Here is a 20476-nt window from a genome sequence, read left to right on the forward strand (position 1 = left end):
GGCAGGCAGGGACACACAGGACATCACAGCGAGCCCCCTGTGCTCCCCAGCTCTGCCCTGGTGCACTGCATGGTCTCCCACCATCAGGGGTGGCTGCTGTCCTGCACCACGCTTGAGGTCTGTCTGCAGGAAGCCAGATGCTGCCCCCAGAACAGTAGCTGGGGGCACAAAGGACCCATGGGTGCCACACACTGCACCAGGAGCTGGCCCAGAAGGGGCAGGACTCAGCCCCTGTGTGAGCTGCTTTGTTTGCTGGTGCTGGCAGGGGCTCTGCAGCAACATCCCACCCTCTCAGTTGCCAGCCAGGCACCATGGAGCCCAGTTTGCTGGAGTATTTGCACAAGGAAGTATCCCCATGCTTGCCCTATTCCCTGGGTCTAACCTGTCCCCCCTGCCTGCACCTATGTGGGGCTGGGACCACCCTACCCACCCTTCTCTCTTGTAACACCCATCAGGGAATGCACCACAATCAGAGCCTGCTGTGATGGGAAATGAGCTATCAGGGCATGGCTGTGCTGCAGGAGACAGACCCTCAGAGAGTAGCTTTTATTTCCCAGCTGTGCCAATGCTCAGGGCTGCTTTCAGGTAATGGGTGGATGTGGCTGGGCACAGGGAGCACCAAGCACAGTCAGAGCCCATCCAGCGTGGGGCTGGTGGTGCTGCGCAGAGAGTGACCAACTCTGCCCCAGGAGGGCACAGGATGTTTGTGCAAGTGGCAGGGGGGTTCTGTGGATTGAGGATCTCCCCCCTCACTCCGTGGGGATGCCCACACTGCTGGACCTGTCGCTGGTGCCTCCCAGGGAGTCCTCAGAGAGGCTCTGCCCTGATGGGGCGCTGCACAGACTCTGCTGCCGGGCAGGATGTGGCACTGCTTCGATGGACACCTCCACCTCGATGCTGATACCTTCCCTGCAGACAAATACAGGGCTTGTGGGCAGCAGCCTAACAGGAGATGCCACATGCCCTTGGCTGGTACAGTGGGTGTGGGGAAGACTTAGGAAGGGGATGTGCCATTCACCCCCACCTCCCCAGCACAGCAGCCCCCACTCACCTGTTGGACATGTCCACGCCTTCAGTCAGCATGCTCCCTGTGAGGGCCACCGTGCTGGCTGACTGGCTGTCCTGCTCCTGCCACACCATCCCATGGTGTGGGTTATGGCTGCTGCTGGGGTCAGAGATGGTTGTGTCTGGGACTCCATCCTCAACGGGCCTGGGGCTGGGCAGAACTGACCGCAGCTCATTCACTTCTGGAAGGAGATATGGAGCTGAGCACCTTGTTTGCAAGTACTGCTCCTGTCAGAACAGGGAGCAGAATAGCCCACAAGGGTCTCAGCGCAGGGTGCCAACAAGCTGCTCCCAAAGCCCTTTGGGCAGCACCTTTCCCAGGACACCAGCCTGCAGGGACAGAGGTGTGTGTGGTAGCACCTGGGGCAGAACCAACAGAACCTCCACAGGGAGCTCCTTCCTCTGGAGAGCTCACAGCCACAGAGACATGAAGCAGGAGCAGGGCCCATGGGGCCCAACGGCAGGCACAGGCCAGTAGACAGATGGCAGCACTGGACTCACGCTTGGTCAGGTTCTCCAGCTCCACCACACCGAGGTCCCCGGGCGGGCTGCGGCCACAGCCCCAGCGGCTCCGACACAGCGACAGCACCACCACCCCATAGACATAGGTGAGCATGAGGGGCACACCGACTCCTGCAGGCAGACAGGTAGGTACTGGGTGAAACCCTGTGCCCCAGGTCTGACATCCCCCACTCAGAGACACTCCACTTCCAGTACCCTCAGCCCTGGCACAGTGCACTTACCCACGGTGACAGCTGTTATGATGGGAGACACAAACAGAGACAGAAGGACACTGCTGGTGACAGAGAGGCACTGCTGGCACCCTGACAGGCTGCTCCTCCGGCTCTGGCCCAGCACCTTCAGGAGGAGCAAGACAGGTGAAGGGCTCTGCAGAGATTTCAGTGCACAATCCCCAGGGACATAGCCTCTTCCCAGCCCTGGCAGACCTCCAGCTGCAGCCACAGCTCCCAGACACCCCATTCACCTCCTCAGGGACAGGCTGCCACAGTGGTGCTGCCACCACTACTCAGGTGTCCCTGGAAAACATCCCTGGGCTCCAAACCCTTTCCTCCTTTCAATCATCCACAACTCCCACCTCTCCAGGCTGACAGTACCCAGCTGCTGTTGGGGTGGGCAGCAGCGAGGGTCCCCACAAGGAAGGCTGTGGGGAGTCAAAGGTGACACAGGGACATGCAGTGGGGAGCACTGTGTGTCTGTCCAGGCCTGAGGCTCAGAGGGGAGCAGGATCACTGGGACTCCAGGGGCCCCTGCCAGTACCTTCCTACCCATGTAGACAGGGATCCCGATGGTAATGACAGGGACAGCGATGCCTGCAACAAGGGAGATCACCATGGGTGCCCCCAGCACCATGCCCAGCTGCCACAGGATCTTCCGGGTCCTTGACCAAGGCCTCTTCCCCCAGAAGGTGCAGCCAGAGGGGCTGTGAGGATAGAGTAGGGCTGGGCCAAAGGCTGTTGACAGCACAGAGCATTCTGCTTCCCCTCTCAAGTCAGCCCCACAGCCCCGGGATCCCCAAATGTGGCTGTGGTTCTCAGAAGGGCCTTAACTGTCCCCCATTCCTATCCCCACAACTCCTGGCAGGACCCCCAGTCCAGCATCTCAGCCACCTCTGAGCTCCTGGCAGATCCTCCACCCTCACCCCCCAGCACACCCCATGGCCCCCCAGCCCTGCACTGACCTCAGGAAGTGCACATCAGAGATCTCCTGCAGGCACAGCCAGCAGAAGAGGCAGCCACAGACAGTGCAGTTCATGCGGTTGCAGCTCCCATCATTGATCTTCATGATGAAGGCACTGCAGCGGGGACAGACCTTGATGTTCTCAGCCTCAGCTGCCAGGGGCAAAGAGAGGAGATGAGACAGGGGGAGCAGGACAGGACAGTGCAGTTAACCTCCATATACACTGACCAAGGTTTTCAGCCTGTTCCATAGGTATCGGAGTGAGCTAGGCAAAGAAAGGTCCTGCTCCACAGCCCCAGCTCAACTGGCACAGAGGCTACGTGCCTCCACAGACAGGCAGCCAGTGGGGATCCCTGGGTCCTAGCTCCAGCATCCCCACAGGCAGGAAGGTACAAAGGTATTTGACTGTGTGGCTCAGCTATGCCAAACCTCTGACCTGCTTGCTCCCACCCTGTCCGGGGTCTCACCGTGGGTCGAGTCCTCCGGGTGGACTGGCTGTGCTGCGGTGGCCAGGCCAGGGGCTGGCAGCGCTGGCACACAAGGGCCATCAGGGTGCCAGGGCTGCCGGCAGTGGTAGCAGAACTCAGTGCCACAGCCCTCGCGCCCGCAGGTGAGGCGAGGACACTCGGCACAGCCATAGGCGATGACAGCGTAACTGTGGGGAGAAAGCAATCAGTGTGGGGGGGGTCAGCAGTACCCTCTCTGCATCCCTGCACAGCACACAGCCATTCCCCTCCCCAGCACAGCCAGGCCATGCAGGGGCAGGTCCCAGCTCCCTGCTGAAACAGAGCTGCAGCCCCTGGTCAGGAGAGCCAGGAGACACTGAAACCAGCTCACACTGCAGCACAGCATTCCCCATCCAGCACCCACAGCTCCCCAGGGATCTCATGGGCTGGCCCAGCATGGCCAAGAGCACCAACCCTGGCACAGACACAGCTCCCTATGCTCTGCAGATGGGACAGGAATTGGGACATCTCTGTGCAAGCCCAACCCCACACAGGGCTAAGTCATGAGAGGACTGAGTCTGAGAAAAACTCATAGGAGACTTCTTTACTATGAGGGTGCTGAGGCCCTGGCACAGGGTGCCCAGAGAAGCTGTGGCTGCCCCATCCCTGGCAGTGTTCAAGGCCAGGTTGGATGGGGCTTGGAGCAACCTGGTCTAGTGGAAGGTGTCCCTGCCTGTGGCAGGGGGTTGGAACTGGATGAGCTTTAAGGTCCCTTCCAACCCAAACCATTCTGTGGTTCTATGAAGCACAGGCACAGTTCACTGCACACCAGCTCCACATGAGGACCCAGCCGCTCACCTGCAGTTGGGTGCAGGACACCAGCGGGTGCTGGGATCAGCCGCCAGCAGCCGCCGCAGGAGGAACTCCTCGTACTTGTCGCGGAGGGAGGGCTCAGCCAGCAGGCGGTGGATGTCGTCGGGCTGCAGCGCGGCGGGGCAGTGAGGGCAGGCCACCTGCACACGGCTCTCGCTGATGGCAATGCGCAGGTACTGCTCCAGGCAGGCCCGGCACGAGCGGTGCTCGCAGGAGGCCAGGGTGGGAAAGGCCTCGGGTGGCTGGGGCAGCAGGCACAGGGGACACTCCACCAGCTGCCCGTCCTCCCCCAGGGGCAGCGCGATGCACATCTCCTCCGGTTCTGCCAGCTCTGCCTCCTGCTCTGGTGATGTCTCCCCTCCGACAGCCTGTGGCTTCCGCCCAAAGAAGCCCAGGAGGCGGAGGTGCACACGCATGGGCCGCTCCATGGTGGCCCGCCAGGGTGGCAGCTGACTGCTGTCAGGCTATGGAGGGCAGGAGGGAGGTGCCAGCCCCAGCACGGCCCTCATGGCCTGGCTCCTACCCGGGCCTCAGAGCCAGCATCCTCCCCACAGGCAGTGGCTGAACCATCTCCAGCTGCAGTCGGCGCTGCTCAGCCTGCAAAGGAACCACACATGAGAGCAAGCCCTGGGCTGCAGGCATGGGAACACAGCCTCAGCATCCACAAACCCCACTAGTGCCCTGCCACCCTGCTTGACCCCAGGGCTATACCATCAAAAACACCCCAGCAGCTCCAGGACAAGCCAAGACAGCTGCCAGCGGTACTCTGGCAGGGCCCAGGACATTGCCCACCTCCTGCATCCTCCAGCACGGCAGCGCAGCCACTGAGCACAAAGATAGACCCTGTCCTTCCTTGACGTGCTCCTGCTGATGTGCTCCCTCCCATCAAACCAAAGGGAAGAATCAAAGCACCTGACCTTGAGCTCCCACAAACATATCTTGCCTGGTCAGTACACCCATGGTCACCCATAGCCCACCCACATTGGCCCAAAGGCCCCAGTGACAGTACCATGGGTGACCTATCTCACGCTGAGCTTGGGCAATGCAGCCACAGCCCCTCTCCAGCTGCCCATATGCCCCTGAGCCAGCTCTGTTCTGCCCCTTCCCATCTCTTTCAGTTCAGCAATAATGTCCAGAGGGACAGGACCTCCCAGATTCCCCAAGGAGGGGGAGACAGCAGTCTTTGCAGGGAAGGCAGAGGCAAACACTGTGAGAACGAGTTTGTACATAGGGCAGTGCAACAATCACACCCCTCACCACTCCAAGTCTGTGTGACTTTCCTCTCCAAAGAGAGATACAGATGAAGCTCTGACTGAAATTCAGATGTCCAAGAACCACAGACTGGGCCCATACAGACACCAGCACTTGGCACTGCAGAAACAAGCTCCTTCACCCAGCCTGCATCAGGAAGCTCCCAGCAATGGCTAGCTGGAGGGAGCCCAGAGAAAAACCCAGTGCAAATCACAACTACCATCACTCACTACCCTGCTCAGGGTTAGCTCACAGGAAAGCAGGGAACATCTCACTGCCACAAAGAAAGTGCTTCCTCCACAAAGGCTGGGTCCTGACACATCCTGGGAAGAAAGGGCTCATCCACATGCCCTGCAACCCAGGGCAGCAGGACCTCATGGGGAGAGGTCACTTCTGAATGATTCCCCATGTTACTAGTGCTGCCCTACAACCTGCATCACCAAACTTCTGCTGAGGTTGTAGAAGAGGAAACCAAGCCAAGGGACCCAAAAGCCAAGTGATTATAAGAGAGAGGAGGTAAATCTGCCAGTTTTCCCTTATTTATAGCTTACAAGTCCATGGCCACATGACAATCCATCCTCCTGACATGAGAGCACAGTTCTCCTTGCTCCTTCCTTATCTATACCCCAAAAGCTGCACTCTACATTTTACACCCCCACAACAGCCACCTCCTCTGCTGCTTTTTCCTTTTGAGCACAGCTGAAATACCCCAAGTGCTAGCACTGGAAGAAACAGGTATTAGTGATGGCTCAGGAAGACCAATGAGTCTGCTGCGAACAAGCAAGGTGCTCACCATGCCACTCAAAGTAATAAAGGACTTTCCTGTAGCAACTGAAGAGCTCATGGAAATTGGACTGAGACTGGATTTAAATGGCTGTTAGAGTGGAAAGTACTGCAGGAGGAGAGCAGGAAGGAACATGCTCCTGCAGCAGGACTGCAACACTGGACTAAATGGCTGCACAACACAAGTGAATAAGCAGTGGCAGGAATGTCATCAGCCCCATCCTCTGGCCCCGAGGTACCTGTCAGCAGGGAAGCATTGCTGACACACGTAGACATGGCTCCCCTGGGACTGCCGCAAGTCCAACACATTCGATAGCCTCAAGGACCTGCAAATAAGCAAAAACTACCAGTGAAGAGGGTCAGCAGCAGCTCAGGCAGCCAGGGTTGTTTGGACACGTCAGACACCTCTACTAATGGAGCCACAGAGAAGGCAGAACAAGTTCTGTAAATGGGGACCACATCCAGGGCACGGACCTAGGCAGAAAAAGAATGAGTACAAGATAGGGCTGAAGGGCTATCTTGGGGCTGCTGCCCCAACACACACAGCTGTGCACCAGCCACCCCCAGAGATGGGACAAACAAGCCCCCAGGCAGGGTAACCAGGGGCCTTCTCCCCAAGAAGCAGGATGCAAAGCCCTGGGTGCCGCTGGTCTGCACAACACCGGGACACCAGGGAGAGAAGCTGCAGGAAACCAACCACAGCAGAGGAAAGCATGACACGGTTGAGCTCCCTATGAGCAGAGGTGTGACTGAGTTTTGTGAAGTGCCACAGTGGCATCCCGAGGACCCGGGAGCCAAGTAGGGGAGATTTTCTGGGAATAGGGGTTATGAACCACAGGGTCATTCCAGGAGCTGCATTGCAGGGAGGCCCATCACCCACTCCTGGGAGAACCAAGCAATAATGCTCAGCTCTGCAGTCCTTGTGAGAGTGTGGAGATAGAACTGACAAAGGGAATGGCTGCAGAGGAACCACAGCATGGCCACTGTACCCAACACTGGGGCCACTCCTGGGCTGTGGGGAGCTGGGCTCCCCCTCTGCAGCCAGTTCCCACTGGGGTCACCATGATCACCAAGTAATTCAGGAGGAAACAGACCGCAAGAGGTCTGCAGTCCACCTTCCTGCCCTCATCTGGTGACCCAAATGAGCGTCACCCCTGTGGCTAAAGGCTTTAGGCCAGATGGGTCTAGAAGACCTCCCAGAACAAGGATGACACAACGTCTCTGGGCAGCCTAATCCATGAATCCATTACTGGCCTCATTCCTCTCCCCAGGACAGTACAAAGGAGCAGGACACTGATGGGTACTTCCAAAGGACGTTTTCAGTTGTCTCATGACATTAGACCATACGCACAACAGCGAATCTCTCCCTGCACTCCCAAAAGCCCCAGATCCTTCAACCAAATTCAGGCTGAAAGGATCTCAGAGCCGGAAGAACGAAGATGATCAAAGTCTGGCGCACTCACTGCGAGCCAGGTGCGCTGCTGCCGACCCGTTCCCTGCCCTCTTGCACCAGCACAACGCGGGCTCTAGACCCGCTGAGACCGCCTGTGCCGCACACAGAACCCCGGTACCGTACCGTACCGTGCCGTGCCGTGCCGTACCGTGCCATCCCTCCCTCCCGCAGCTCTCTTACCGGACACCTTGCTCTGGGGCTGCCGAAGCTTTCCGCGGCCCCCGCCCTCCCACAGCAGGGCCGTGCTGGGGGGAGGGGGAGCGGCCGCTGCCGCCCCGACGGGACACGGACACTGTCAGCGCTGGGCCCGGCGCCCCCCGGCTCCCCAGGGCGGCAGCACCGGCGGCACCGCCCGCCCAGGAAGGGGCAGGGCTCCCGTTGGCCCCGCCCCCTTCAGCCACCGCCGCCTATGTCCCGGGGCCCCGCTCCCGCCGGGCCCCCCCCCGCCCCGCCCGCAGCCCGGCCCCCTCCCCCGTACGCCGCATGCCGGAGCCGCCGGCTCGGGGCCGGCAGGGAAGCGGCCCCCGCGCACGCTTCCGGCCGCCCGGTCCGCTTCCGGGGTGCTGCTCCCGCTTCCGCCGACGGCCCCGCCCCGCGGCTGGGCGGAAGCGGAAGTGCCCGGTCGAGGCGGGGCGGCGGCGGCCGCCCCGGGCTGGCGGGGGCGGCTGGCGGGCCGCGGGCGGGCAGGCGGTGGGGCCGGGCCGGGGCCGGGTCCGACCACGATGCCCCGGCGGAAGCAGAGCCACCCGCAGCCGGTGAAGGGTGAGTGCGCGGTGGGGCCGGGGGGCGGCGGCGGCCCGGCGGTGACCCGCGGCGCTCGGTGTGGTGCAGCGGACGCTGAGGACGGCCCCGAGGAGCCTGCGGGACCGGCACTGGTGCTGCCCGGCGACCTGCTGCTGGGTCGCGGCCTGCGCTTCGAGAAGGGACCGCCAGGTGTGTGCCGCCGGCCGGGCCCGGCAGCGGCGCCCCCCGGGGACGGCCCCGGCTCCGGGAGTGCTGCCGGCTGGGGACCCTGCCCGGACATTGCCGGCACCGGCCCCGCGCTCGGCCCTGTCAGGCAGCCTCCCCTGTTCTCGGCAGCAGGCCTGCCCTGTGGCGGCTCTGTCCCCGGGCGTGTTCCCCGTCCCGGATCACCTCCCGGGGTGGGGTCCCGCGCTGGTGGTCCCGATCCCCGTGTTTTCCTCCCGTGAGGAGCTGCAGACGCGTGTGTTCCACAGTTGGGCTGGGGTCTCATCCCCGGAGCCGCCCGCACCGGTCTGCCCGGGAGCCTCTGGTTCCCGGAGCCCCCAGGGCACGGCTTTGTTGCCCATCCGGGAGCTGGAGTCTGCCCCACTGCTGCCCCTCGATGTTGTATGGGGAGCTGGGCTGGGGCTGTCTCTTCCAGCTCCTGCTCCCTGTTTCTCACTTGGCCCAGGGGTCCCCCAGCCCCTTTGTGCCAGCCCAGTGGCAGCACACCGGGCAGCAGGTCAGGCTGCACTACAGCGTAGCCAGAGGGGCAAACACTGATCAGCTCCATTAAGATGCCTTGCAAGGACTGGCAGGAGCATCACTCATTGCCTTCAAGTGTGTGGTGAATAAGGTGTGGTGAGAGGAGGGGGGCACAGACCACCCATCTCTTGTGGTTCTGTCCCCTCACTGTCTAGCAGGGCTGTGTTGCGGTCTGCGTGCTCAGCACCCGTGCTGGGCTGTGCCGGCAGCTCCCGCTCTCGTGCCGAGGCACAGTCTCAGCTGCCTGGCAGATGTGGTTCTTCTCCAAGGGCTGCACTTCCCCACAGCTTGTGTGCAGAGCCCAGCGCCAGGACAAAGGCCTCTCAGCAGCTCTGGGGCTGGATGCTGTGAGAGCTGAAAGTCAGAAATACCTTTCTTCAAACTCTCTACTGCCAGTCCCAGCTGGGGAGCAGGACTGGGCATCTCGGAGCCCACTGAGGAAGTCAGGAGAGCCATCACTGGCCATATCCTCATCCTTACCCCAAGGGCAGCACTGACACAGCCATGCTCAGGGAACAGTGCTCCAGGGATGCTATGGCAATGCAGGACTGTGGGCCTGAGCTGAATAGGCACAGGGCAGTGTAAGGCTTGAAATAGGGTCGAGAATTTATCCAGCAATAGCCAGTCCAGTGTGGGGTGTCCCATTCTGACATTTGCACGTCAGGCAGTGCTTGTGAAAAGGCACTGGAAACAGGAGGGACAGCCCTGTCCTGCAGCATGGGAGCAGCCTTACCCCTGCACCTGGCTGGGACTCTGGGAGCTGGACCCACCTGGGTGGGAAGCAGTGGACAGCCCAGGCCACTTCCCGGGGTGGTGGCATCTGCCGGGTCTCACAGGCCCCAGAGCTCCAGGTCAGGCACTGCATGGAGACAGCTGAACACCACTTGAGGCTGATAGTAGCAAGGTTTTGGCTGCATGTTGCTGCCCCTCTGGCCCCGAGCACCAGCCTGGAGGTGGCTGCAGGGCACTGGGCTCAGCTTCTGTCATCCCTTCCTGGGGCTGCAGGAGGATGGGTCTGTGCCCAGCAGGAAGCAGAAGTGCTCTCTGAGAGCCTGGTGCAGACTTCCTCCCACTGCCATGAGGCAGCAGCACTGGCTGGGGCCCAGGAAGGTCTGTTTTCCTGCATTATGGAAGTGGTCTGGTTTTGGAGCCCCTTAGGGTTGGCCATGGGAGCAGTACTGGCTCACATTCCTTTGCTAGGGCAGCAGCATAGCAAGAGGGAGCCCAGAGAATCTCCTGCCTGGGTCAGGCTGCACCCAACACCTTCCCACTATTACTGTTTCCTACCAGCCAGTCCCAGCAGTGCTGGTGGGTGCCCAATCCACCCTTGTGCTCCGCAATGCCTGTCATTCCTGGAGCAAGCCATAGGGTGGAGGTGACAGGGTTTCCCAACGTGGCGAGGACAGGCCCTGCAGCAGGGTGTCAGAGCAGGTCATGACAGTGAGACTCCTCACCCTGCTGTGCACAATGTGGTGGGCTCCTGCTGGGTGCTGCTTGGGTGGATGCAGCTGCCTAGCCCCTCCTGGCTGCAGTCCCCTTCTTGAGATGCGCCCTGCTGGGACCAATTGCACAACTGAGAGGTTGTGCCTGGGCCAGCTGTGCTGACACCATCCCATCCCATGGTCTTCTCAGCAGACACCCTGGTGGGGAAGATCACCATGCCGGCGTATGCGCTGAGCGACGACGACTGCTCCTCTGGGTACCAGCAGCTGAGCGTGGAGAGCGACCCCGAGGAGGGTGGGGAGCCCGGCCCCGCGGCGCTGCCCTGCCGCCAGTGTGGGCTGCAGCTGGCTGCCAGCCTGGGGCAGAGCTGCCTGCAGTGTGCAGGCACGGAGGGGGGCCGCAGCCAGCGCATCGTGTACTCCTGCCAGCTCTGCCCCTTCGCCTCCCACTACTCCAGCCACCTCAAGCGCCACATGAAAACACACAACGGGGAGAAGCCGTTCGCATGCACGCAGTGTGCCTATGCCTCTGCCCAGCTGGTGAACCTGACCCGACACTTGCGCACACACACCGGGGAGAAGCCGTACCACTGCACATGCTGCAGCTTTGCCTGCAGCAGCCTGGGCAACCTCAAACGCCATGAACGGGTCCACAGCCAGGACAAGCCCTTCCAGTGTGCTGCCTGCGACTATCGTTGCAACCAGAGCCGCAACCTGAAGAGGCACATGCTCAGCCACCGCCTGCCCGAAGGTGAAGTGCCGCACCAGCAGGACAAGGACCCAGGTAAATGTGGAGGGGAAGGGAGGAGCTGCTGGGGGACCCCTATGGCACAGCCCTGGGGATGGGGGAGAGGGAAGGTGTGTGTCCTGTGCCAGACCTGGTGCCACCAGCCACAGCTGGGGCTTCTCATGGAGCTGAGGCTGACCAGCGCTGTGCTGTCCTGCTCACAGCCCTCTTTGTCTTCATCCCACAGAGCCAATGCTGCCGGAGCTGAGCCTGCACGTGGGCAGCGGCAGTGGCCCCTTCCTGCCTGGCTGCACTCGGCTGCAGGGCGAGGAGGCGGCTGCATTGCCCGAGCTGCTTTACCCCTTCACATGCCGCATGTGCGGGCTGGTGCTGGACGATGGGTTTGCGCAGGATGAGGGGCGGGCTGAGCAGGTCTGTGGGCGCTGCAGCCTGGCAGTGCTGGGCACCGAGCCGGGCGCCAGCCCCCGCAAGGGCACTGGGGACAAAGGCTTTTCCTGCAACTTCTGCCCATTCGTCACCCACTACCCCAACCACTTGGCACGGCACATGAAGACGCACAGTGGGGAGAAGCCATTCGCCTGCCCACTCTGCCCCTACGCCTCTGCCCACCTTGACAACCTGAAGCGGCACCAGCGAGTACACACAGGCGAGAAGCCCTATAAGTGCCAGCTCTGCGACTACGCCTGTGGCAACCTGGCCAACCTCAAGCGTCACGGGCGCATCCACTCGGGCGACAAGCCCTTTCAGTGCAGCCTCTGCAGCTACAGCTGCAACCAGAGCATGAACCTGAAGCGGCACATGCTGCGGCACACAGGTGAGAAGCCCTTCCAGTGCCGGAACTGCTCTTACACCACTGGCCATTGGGACAACTACAAGCGCCACCAGAAGATCCACGGCCACACAGCCGAAAGCTGGGTAAACCCACGGAATGCCAAAGCCCTCCTGGCCCCTCCAGCTGTGGGCACGGCCCTGCCCTGAGACAGCACTTAGCCCAGCTGCAGGGGTGTCCAGCCCTGCATCAGGCCCAGGGTGCCTCAGCCCCTGCCCTCCCTGGGGGAGGGACAGGCAGCAGACTCCACAGGGGCTCACGGCTGCCTTATGTGGTGCCCATGGGTGCACTGGGACCTTCAGCAGCCCTGTCCTTCCTTGGCAAAGTTACAAACAGCAGCTCAGGTTCCTGCCCCAGAGGTGGTAGTGCCATGCCCCTGAGGGTGATACCTGCCTGTTCTTGCCTTTTGGAGTCATCTTCTGCCGGACCTTGGGGAAAAGGGGGGAGGGAGGACTGGTTCCATGGCTGTTGCCATGCTGGTCAGTGTAATTTATATTGTGTATAAAAGCATTAAACAGTCAATTTTGTTATCTGCTATTCTCCCAGGGGACCTTGTTCTGCTTCAGGTGAGGACAGTGTGGGCTGGCAGGGTGTGCAGGGAGGAGAGGGAGAGCAGCCACCCCCCAACGGACAGCCCAATACCAATCAGGATCCATTTAATCATCATTGCAGTGTGTAAACATCGGTTACTGTCCATTAATGCTCTCGTCGGTCTGAGCAGCAGAAGATACTCGGTTACAAGCCTAGATTACGCTGGAGTCTATGAGCGGGTTAGAGAGGGGACTCTGCGCAGAGCCCCCTGGAGACAGTTTACGGCAGCCTGTCTCTGAGCAGAAACCTAAATGCTAATTTGGCATATACGGAGTCTCACGAGGGCCACTTGGTGCCACCAGGCTGTGCCCAGCCTCGCAGGGCAGCTCTGGGGAAGGGGCAGCTCTGCCCCCCCAGCTCTGGGCCAGGCTCCGTGATGCTGCTCCAGGGCTTGGCTTGGGCACGCTGCTCAGGTTGAGCTGGTGCCACCCTGGGAACAGGCCCTCTCCCAGCTGGAGCCAGCAGCAGGAGGAGTTCAGCTGCCCCCATCCCAAAGGCAGCAGTGGGCAGGGGGTGAGCTCCCCAGCCCAGGGGAGCAGGGAAAGGTGGAAGTAGCAAGTGAGAGGCACGTTGATTGCAACCTGTCTGCAGGTCATACATTCCTCAGCGAAGGCCCTCGGCGGGTGCTGTCCTACAAAGGGGGACACTACAGATCTTCATCGCCAATGCCCTCAAAGGCATAATTGCCATGGAAGTCATTAGCGCCCACATCATTAGCAGAGCTGGAGTGGCTGATCCCTCGCAGGCTGACAGAGGTGAGCTTGCTCTGTGGAGAGGGGAGATGTTAGGGAGGATCCCCCCTCAGTCCGAGGGTGATGGCACCAGTGTGCCCGCACACAACTCACCGAGAGTTTGGCCATTGGCTCCCTGGAGGCATCAGGTGAGTCCTGTAGGGACAGCAGGGTCAGGCAGCACTGAGGTGGTGGGACATGCCACCCTCCCTTCCCAAATCTGCATCTCCCTGCGCTCCTGAGACAAGGCCAGGCCACCCTCCCCAGGGAATCTGGCTCCTGGAGGTGAGTCCAGGCCCCCTTCCCAAGGCTGCAGGAGTGGGGCACTGCAGCCGTGCTGTCCTCTGCGCTTGCCCCAGCCCTGCCAAGGGGATAGTAGGACCTCCGGGGGTAATGGGCTGTGGTACCCAACATACAGTGAAGCCCATGGTCACAGCTGTCTCCTGTACCAGGGCTGCAGGGTCCTACTCACCAGCAGTGGGGGGGATTTCACAGCTTGCTGGCTGTCTGAGCGCCGCAGGGCTCCATTCATGCGCCGGCGAAACATCTGCAGGGAAGGAGCTCAGCTCAGCCACAGGGTCCCCATGGGCAGCTCTAGAGGTTAAGACAGCCCCTGGGGATCCTTCATATTGCTCTGTGCTGAGGAGAGCAAGCAGGGCCCAGCCTAGACCCCAGGGAGTCAGAGGGGCAGAATGGGATGACGCTCCAGAGACAACATTCATCCCCAACCCTCACCTTCCTGATGCTGCCTCCAGACTTTTTCACCATCAACTCATCCACCATGGACTGCAGGCAGATGCTCAGCATAATGGCCTGCAAGAAAGACGTGTCACAAGGCTTCATGCACCCCCACAGCTTTCCCAGCATGGCACACCAAGCCCAGACCAGCCTTTTCCCTCACCTCCATGCTTGTGCACAGCCAGCCTAGCACACAGGCAGCCCTACCTGTGGACTGGTGATGGTGACCCACTGCAGCCGGTCCTTGCTCATTAGATACTCGAAAGCCAGCTCCAGCTTTACCTCCGACTTTGCCGGGCTGCTGCCTGAGGGACCGTTGCTCATTGGCACCTGCAAGGGCACATGCTGAGGCTGGGAGGCTTCAGAGGGAAAGGAGCCAGCTTCCCAGGTCCCGGTGCTGACAGCGGGCACGCTGCAGCTGGGCACTGCACACCCTGCCCAGCTCCCACTGGCATTTCACCACAACCAATCCCCTCAAAGTCCTCAAAGCCATGACCCCTTCAACCCCCAAAGCACAACCCAGACCCTTCCCAGGGCAGCTGGGTGGAAGCAGGCAACACAGCCAGCACCTTTTCTGAGGAGAGCTGTCAGACCAGCCCAGCACAGCCGGCTCTCACCAGACCCCTCCCTGCTCGCCAGGGTCTCACAGACATGTAGGACTCACCGAGGACGTGACCCGCCAGCACCGCATGCGTGTGACCTTGAAGCTGCCTTCCTTGATCTGCTCGTTGGGCAGCCGCACCTGGAAGTTGAGCTCGTTGTTGCCAGCGCTGACGACTACATGGCATCCTTTCTCCGGGAAGTCAGTGATGCAGGGGTCGAACTTGAGATAGCCGTAGTACTTGAGGGTCTGGGCCAGGCGGATGAACTGCAGGGAAGAGCCAGGGAAGCTCAGCACAGGCTGCCACCTTCCCAACATACCTCATGGGCCAGCAACAGGCCACAATCTCAGCAACACAAGTTCACAGGTGAGCGGTGCCAGTCTGGTGTTGGGACTGCTCCAGTCACAGCATTGTGCCCTCCCCTACCTCCTTCTTGGAGACCTTTTCCTGCAGGGACTTCAGCTGCCGGTGCTGTTCTTTGTTGACAAGGATCCATCCATGCTCAATGTCTGACACCGTCTACCAAGGAGCAGACGCTGGTGAGCAGCTGAGCCCAGAGCCACTTGAGACCCTGCACAGCCATAGATGAGGGATGCACTGTCCCTCCTCACCCATCTGGGCCACACTGACCCTCACCTGTGCATACAGCAAGTTCAACCCCACACGATGCTCCATTACATCGTCATCATAGGAGGAGTCCCAGTAGCTAGAAGGAAACCACATGGGTCAACCTATTCCGCAGCTCCTAACAGCAACGGGGAGAAAAACACCCCCCATGTTGGGACAAGGTGCTGGGTTGGTTTTCTGGCCAGCTCCCCCATTAACCATCAGTTGCCGGGTCCCACTCCCCCTCTTAAACAGCTGCCAAAGGCAGGAAGGGCTGTGTCTGGGTAAGTGGAAACAAGCCCAGTAGGGCAGTCCAGCCACCCCATGTCATGGCTGGGGAAGCCCAGGTGTGTTCCTGCAGGCCAAAGCCCCCACAGGTGGCAATGGCAGGAAGAGAAAGGTCCCTCTGCAGAGTACAAAGCCCAGACAAGACCCCACTGCTCCAGCAGGCAGTGCCCCTCCAGCCCTGCTCACCTCTTGCGCAGGATGATCCGGAACTCGGGGTTGTGCAGGCTGGTGACAGACACATATGGCAGCTCGAACTCCTGCAGCTTCCGCACGACTGCAAGGAAACAGCAACTTGGCAGCAGCTCAGGGCAGCAGGAGCCCACCAGACCCCTGCCAGCCAAGGCACCCCAGGGGACCCTGCTGGATCCCCACAGCCAGGGCAGGGCTGTGGGGTCCAAGTACACAGTTCTTGCGCCAGGGCAGGGTACAGGGCAGATGTCCCACTGCAGCCCTCATGGGGCTCCAGCATGCTCTACTCACACGAGAAAGCTCCGTCCTTGGTCTCTCTCACCAGGAAGAGGCTGAAGTAGCCAACCAGGTCATCTGGCAGATCCAGCTTGGAGGCCACAGCCTGGGAATGAGAGCAGGAAGTCACCACTTCCCGCAGAGAGGCAGCCCTTCTACATCCTTACCCCGTGGCAGGATTAAGCCTGTGTGTGTGTTCTGGGGCCTCCCAACAGCAGGAAAGCAGCACCTCTGCTGTGCAGGAGGCCAGGGCAGGGGGGACAATGGACAGGGAGTGAGGGAATTACATCCACCATGAGACAGCGGGGGCTTCCTGACATTAGTCTGGGCCCACACATCAGCACACCCTTTCCAGCTCTTCAGCCCATGACAGTGCTGCTTTGGGGTAGGGACTCAGCAGGGAGGGCTAGGGGCTGACAGGCTAAGGAAGCTCCTGGATGCATGAGAAGCCACTGAACTCCACAGGAAGAGCTGGTCTTGCCCAGCATAAGAACTTTGGCACCTCAAGGACATCCTCTGTCTGGTCCGAGGTAAGGATGGTGACCTTGACCTTCTGGCCATTGGAAAGTAGCACTTCCAGCACCACCTCCTCTGTGGGTATTTGCTGCGTCTCCTGGAGAGAGAAACAGGACTGCCACTGTGGCCCCACCACTGCTGACCATCCTCACAGTCCGAGGGCCCCAGTGGTCAGCACTCACCCCCATGCAGGCTGCCCCAGCAGCCCAACACCTCCAGCAGCTCCAACCTCACCTGCTGGGCTTTGCGCAGGAAGCTGTTGAAGATCTCACTCCCTCCGAGTGTCGGGTCCTGCCGCACTGGGATGGAAGATGAGCAGGGAGTCAGTTGTTACGCAGGAAGGGGGAGGGACCCACAGCAATGCCTGTCTGCTCTGCAGCCATGCAGAGAAGACACTCAGACTAAGCACATGCTGTGTGTAGTGCATGCACATGGGTGGCCATGGACATCCCACAGGTGAAGGCACCAGGGGGCTCCACCTCTGCCAGGGCTGATGTCCAGTGGACAAGGCCAGCTAATGCCAGAGTGAGTATGAAGATGTGCCACGGCAGACAGAGCAGTGTGGGAAGGAAGGTACAGGTAGTGTCCTGAGTGACCAAGCAGGGGGCAGCCAACCCTGAGCTGCAGCACGGTGCAGATCCAGCTTACCTGCCTGCATGTATTTCTCCAGCTGTTCCCGGCGTTGCTCTACCTCTGCCGGGGTGAGTGTGAAGATCTTCTTTGGGGGAAAGGCTGGGACCACATTAGCGCCATACTCTTTCCTTAACTGGGAAGAGAGCAGAGTGCCTTGAGAGCCTCCAGGGAGATGGTGGCTAGTCTGACCTCCCCCCCACAGCTGATTTCCAGGGCCCTGGCAAGGGGAGTTTTCAAGAACCCAGCCAGCACATCACAGGACAGGAGAAAAGGCCTGTACCCAATGCCAAGGAACAGAACAATCCCCTGCCCAGCCCCATGGGCAGCACATGCTGCCTGCAGCCAGCACAGCACTCGACGCTGCTGCTCTCACACGGTGCCTTCCTGCAGCACCCAACAGCAGCCCGTGGGACCCAGCACCCTGCCTGCCAAAAGCACAGCAGGCACCACCGTGCTGCCCACAGGACAGGGGCTGGATGACAGCAGCTCCCACTACCATTGGGGATGGCTCCCTACCTGCTCGTGCAGCCCTAGGAGCTGGCTGTAACGCACTCGGCAGTGCAACACCCCATTCACGTGGATGTTGTAGGCCTGTGGGTAGAGACACCAGTCAGATGCCAGCACCCCCCAGATCCACAGGCTACCCCAGGATGAAGCCCCTGCAGGGCCACAGCCCAGGAGGAGATGATGCTCCTGAAGACACTACGAGGGGCAGAAGGGGCACCCCAGCCTTCCCCAGAGCTCAGCCCCCTTCCTGGGAAGGGCCAGGACCCACCTTTTCCCCTCACATGCCATTTCCCAGGTTGGGCACCACTGCAGGAGCTGTGTTTGCCTTGCAGGCACCAACCCCAGCCCGGAGGTGCCAATGCCAGCATCATGCTGCCCGCTACCTGGAACCCCTCCAGAGCCTGCCCCAGAGCACACAGCAGTGCTGCCCGTGTGCGGCCAGGACCCTCTCCAGCCCATTGGAGCAGCACCCCAATGGAGGTGGACACATGGAACAAACAGCCTCAGGTATGCACAGCCATGGCCCCATGCACAGCCAGGACCAGGAGGAGCTATGTCAGCATCCAAGGGCTAGCAAGTGAGGACAGGTCAAACGCCCAGGACTTGCACAGAAGAGTACAGTACAGCACTGAAAGGTTTCTGTGTGCTGCTCTTCCAAAGACAAGGCAGCGTTGGTGCAGACATGCAGCCCTGGGGATATGGTCAAAACCACTCAGGAAGTAGAAGCACATCCAAGAGATGTGCCCGACAGACAGCAGAAGGGCTAATCCTGCAGCTGCCTGGCCACAGGGAGAGTGCAGAGCCACACTGCAGCCCCATGGATACAGCTGTCCCCCCAGTCAGCAGGAAAGAACACCCCTCCACACTCCTGGCATCAAGGAGAGGCGGCAGCTCTCCATCCTGCAGGCCCCAAACACATTTGGAGAAGCAAGCAGAGTAACACAGTGCCCAGCACAGCAACCGAGGCTGCACTCAGGCCAGCGGAGGGAAGCCTGATGGCCAGCTGCAGAGCTGCATGGCCAAGACATACCCACTGCCAAAGGCTGCAGATCTGGGCTCCCTCCAGCACCTCCCAGGGTACGTGGCCACAGCCATCCCTCACCACAGGGCAAGGGATTCTTTCCTCGTGTACTGCCTGCCCTCCCTGGGGCCACCAGAACATGCTCCAGCACTTTGGATTGCTTGAAAGTATAAGAGCTGAGGCAGAGAGCTCAGCAGGACATGTTCCTCAGCTAAGGGGAGAGGATGGAAACCCTCTGTCACTGCAGACAGAGCTGCATAGGGCCCAATGACTCCATGCCCGAGGTCCCAAGCACCCTGCCACAGGCAGCATCCTCCAAGGGGACAAGGCTGTTCCCCTCTGTGCCAGAGCAGGGACTGCCATCCCCAGAACAGTGTTTGGGAAGGCAGGACTGCACCACAGAGGATGGAAACGTGCCTCCAGCCAGCGACTGCAGCCCAGGCACGTACATCCCATGGCCATTTCACTCACTGGAAGCCCCAAGCATCCTCCGGCCCCTGACAACTGGGGCTGCCTGGGGTCAGCAAAGGTACCCGCCCAGGCCATGCTGGCCCTGCACACACAGGAGCTCACACTGGCCTCTCACACCATCCCTGTGGGGTCACCAGCTCCTGCCCAGACTCAGAGCTGCAAAGGAGCTCTCCTCTGATACTGGGAACACCACCTGAGGGCAAAGTGCAGGGTGCTCCTGCGGCCCTTGTACCACCACCGCTGCCTGTGGATCACAAGGCAGCTTCACAGCCCTTCCTGCAGCTCACAACCACCCTGTGTGTCCCTGACACCACCTCCTGCTGCCGACAGCACCGGGGAGACCTCCCAGAGAGGGATCGCGGCAAAAGGGGCAGGCGAGGGACCCCCATGTTGACAGCCGCGTGGCCATGAGCCCACAGCCGCCCACCCTTACCCCGAGCAAGAAGCAGTGGGCCTGGCCCCGGCCCCTCCGGCCGCACCGCCGCGCAGCCCATGGGGCTCAGCCCTCCGCAGTGTCCCTCCGGTGACCGGGGCACCGGCTCCGGAGGAGCTGCCAAGCCGGAGGGCGTTCACGGCGCGCCGAGCAAAACAGGAAGCCGGGACGGACGGACGGGCTGCGGGGCCAGGATGAGCCGGGTCCCGGGACGGGATGCGGCCGCCGCCCGCTGTCCTTCCCCCCGCCCCGCAACGCAGCCGGCTCGGCCCCGTCTCTGCCGGCCCTAGGGAGCCGGGGCGGCGCGGCCGGGGAGCGGGATACCGGCTGGGGATGGCGGCCCCGGCCCGCACAAGGCCACTGGCACCGGCGTCGGGACTACCGGCCCGTACAGCCCCGCCGGGCACCGACCACCCCGTAACGTCGGACTCAGACGCGGCCCCACCGGCTGGGGGTCTCCGCCCCGATCCGCCCCGCACCCGCGGGACAGCTCCGCACCGACCCCGCTCACCACGTAGGCGGCGCCGCCGTCGCCGGCGCGGGTCTCGGTCTCGGGGATGGAGAAGTGCATGGCGGGGCCGGGCCGGGTCGCACGCCCCCGCTACCTGCCGCGAGCCGCCATGTCGGAGACCGGCGCTCCCCGGTACCGCCCCGCGGGGCCCCCGCGATGGCGCGGCCGGCGGAACACGCCCGCAGGGGCCGGCCCCGCTCCGCCCCGCAAGAGCTCAGGGGCAGCCCCGCGCCTGGTGCCAGCAGCGTCCCAGCGGCACCGGGCGGCGGCTCTGCTCCGGGGCTGAG

General features: G+C 61.5%; 3 protein-coding genes across 5 annotated transcripts; 1 reads left to right on the forward strand and 2 right to left on the reverse strand.

Annotated features, from left to right (window-relative positions):
- Positions 1–516: 516 nt before the first annotated feature.
- On the reverse strand, positions 517–7906 carry LOC101868481 (E3 ubiquitin-protein ligase RNF19B-like). Of its 3 annotated transcripts, XM_034061075.1 has the most exons (10): positions 7750–7906; positions 6356–6442; positions 4068–4679; positions 3231–3418; positions 2765–2915; positions 2344–2506; positions 1809–1923; positions 1567–1698; positions 1052–1247; positions 517–909 (listed from the first exon to the last, which is right to left on the reverse strand). In XM_034061075.1, the coding sequence occupies exons 3-10, from the start codon at positions 4508–4510 to the stop codon at positions 750–752; spliced, it is 1548 nt and encodes a 515-aa protein (XP_033916966.1). In that variant the 5' UTR covers positions 4511–4679; positions 6356–6442; positions 7750–7906; the 3' UTR covers positions 517–749. The 3 variants fall into 3 exon arrangements, with proteins under 3 accessions (XP_033916966.1, XP_033916968.1, XP_033916967.1); XM_034061077.1 differs by lacking the exon at positions 6356–6442; XM_034061076.1 differs by lacking the exon at positions 7750–7906 and having other exon boundaries at positions 6356–7719.
- ZNF513 (zinc finger protein 513) lies at positions 7556–12606 on the forward strand. The gene is made up of 4 exons (XM_034060387.1): positions 7556–7693; positions 8028–8502; positions 10690–11283; positions 11474–12606. The coding sequence occupies exons 1-4, from the start codon at positions 7556–7558 to the stop codon at positions 12223–12225; spliced, it is 1959 nt and encodes a 652-aa protein (XP_033916278.1). The 3' UTR covers positions 12226–12606.
- A 109-nt stretch (positions 12607–12715) lies between these two features.
- SNX17 (sorting nexin 17) lies at positions 12716–20452 on the reverse strand. Its single transcript, XM_034060261.1, has 15 exons — positions 20190–20452; positions 17763–17837; positions 17262–17379; positions 16848–16912; positions 16600–16710; positions 16113–16203; positions 15819–15906; positions 15375–15444; positions 15165–15257; positions 14801–15004; positions 14344–14466; positions 14134–14211; positions 13871–13945; positions 13513–13554; positions 12716–13433 (listed from the first exon to the last, which is right to left on the reverse strand). Exons 1-15 carry the CDS (start codon positions 20247–20249, stop codon positions 13314–13316), a joined length of 1413 nt encoding a protein of 470 aa, XP_033916152.1. The 5' UTR covers positions 20250–20452; the 3' UTR covers positions 12716–13313.
- Between the last annotated feature and the right edge of the window lie 24 nt (positions 20453–20476).

Source organism: Melopsittacus undulatus, chromosome 3 (assembly GCF_012275295.1).
Source record: "Melopsittacus undulatus isolate bMelUnd1 chromosome 3, bMelUnd1.mat.Z, whole genome shotgun sequence".
NCBI classification, from domain to species: domain Eukaryota; kingdom Metazoa; phylum Chordata; class Aves; order Psittaciformes; family Psittaculidae; genus Melopsittacus; species Melopsittacus undulatus.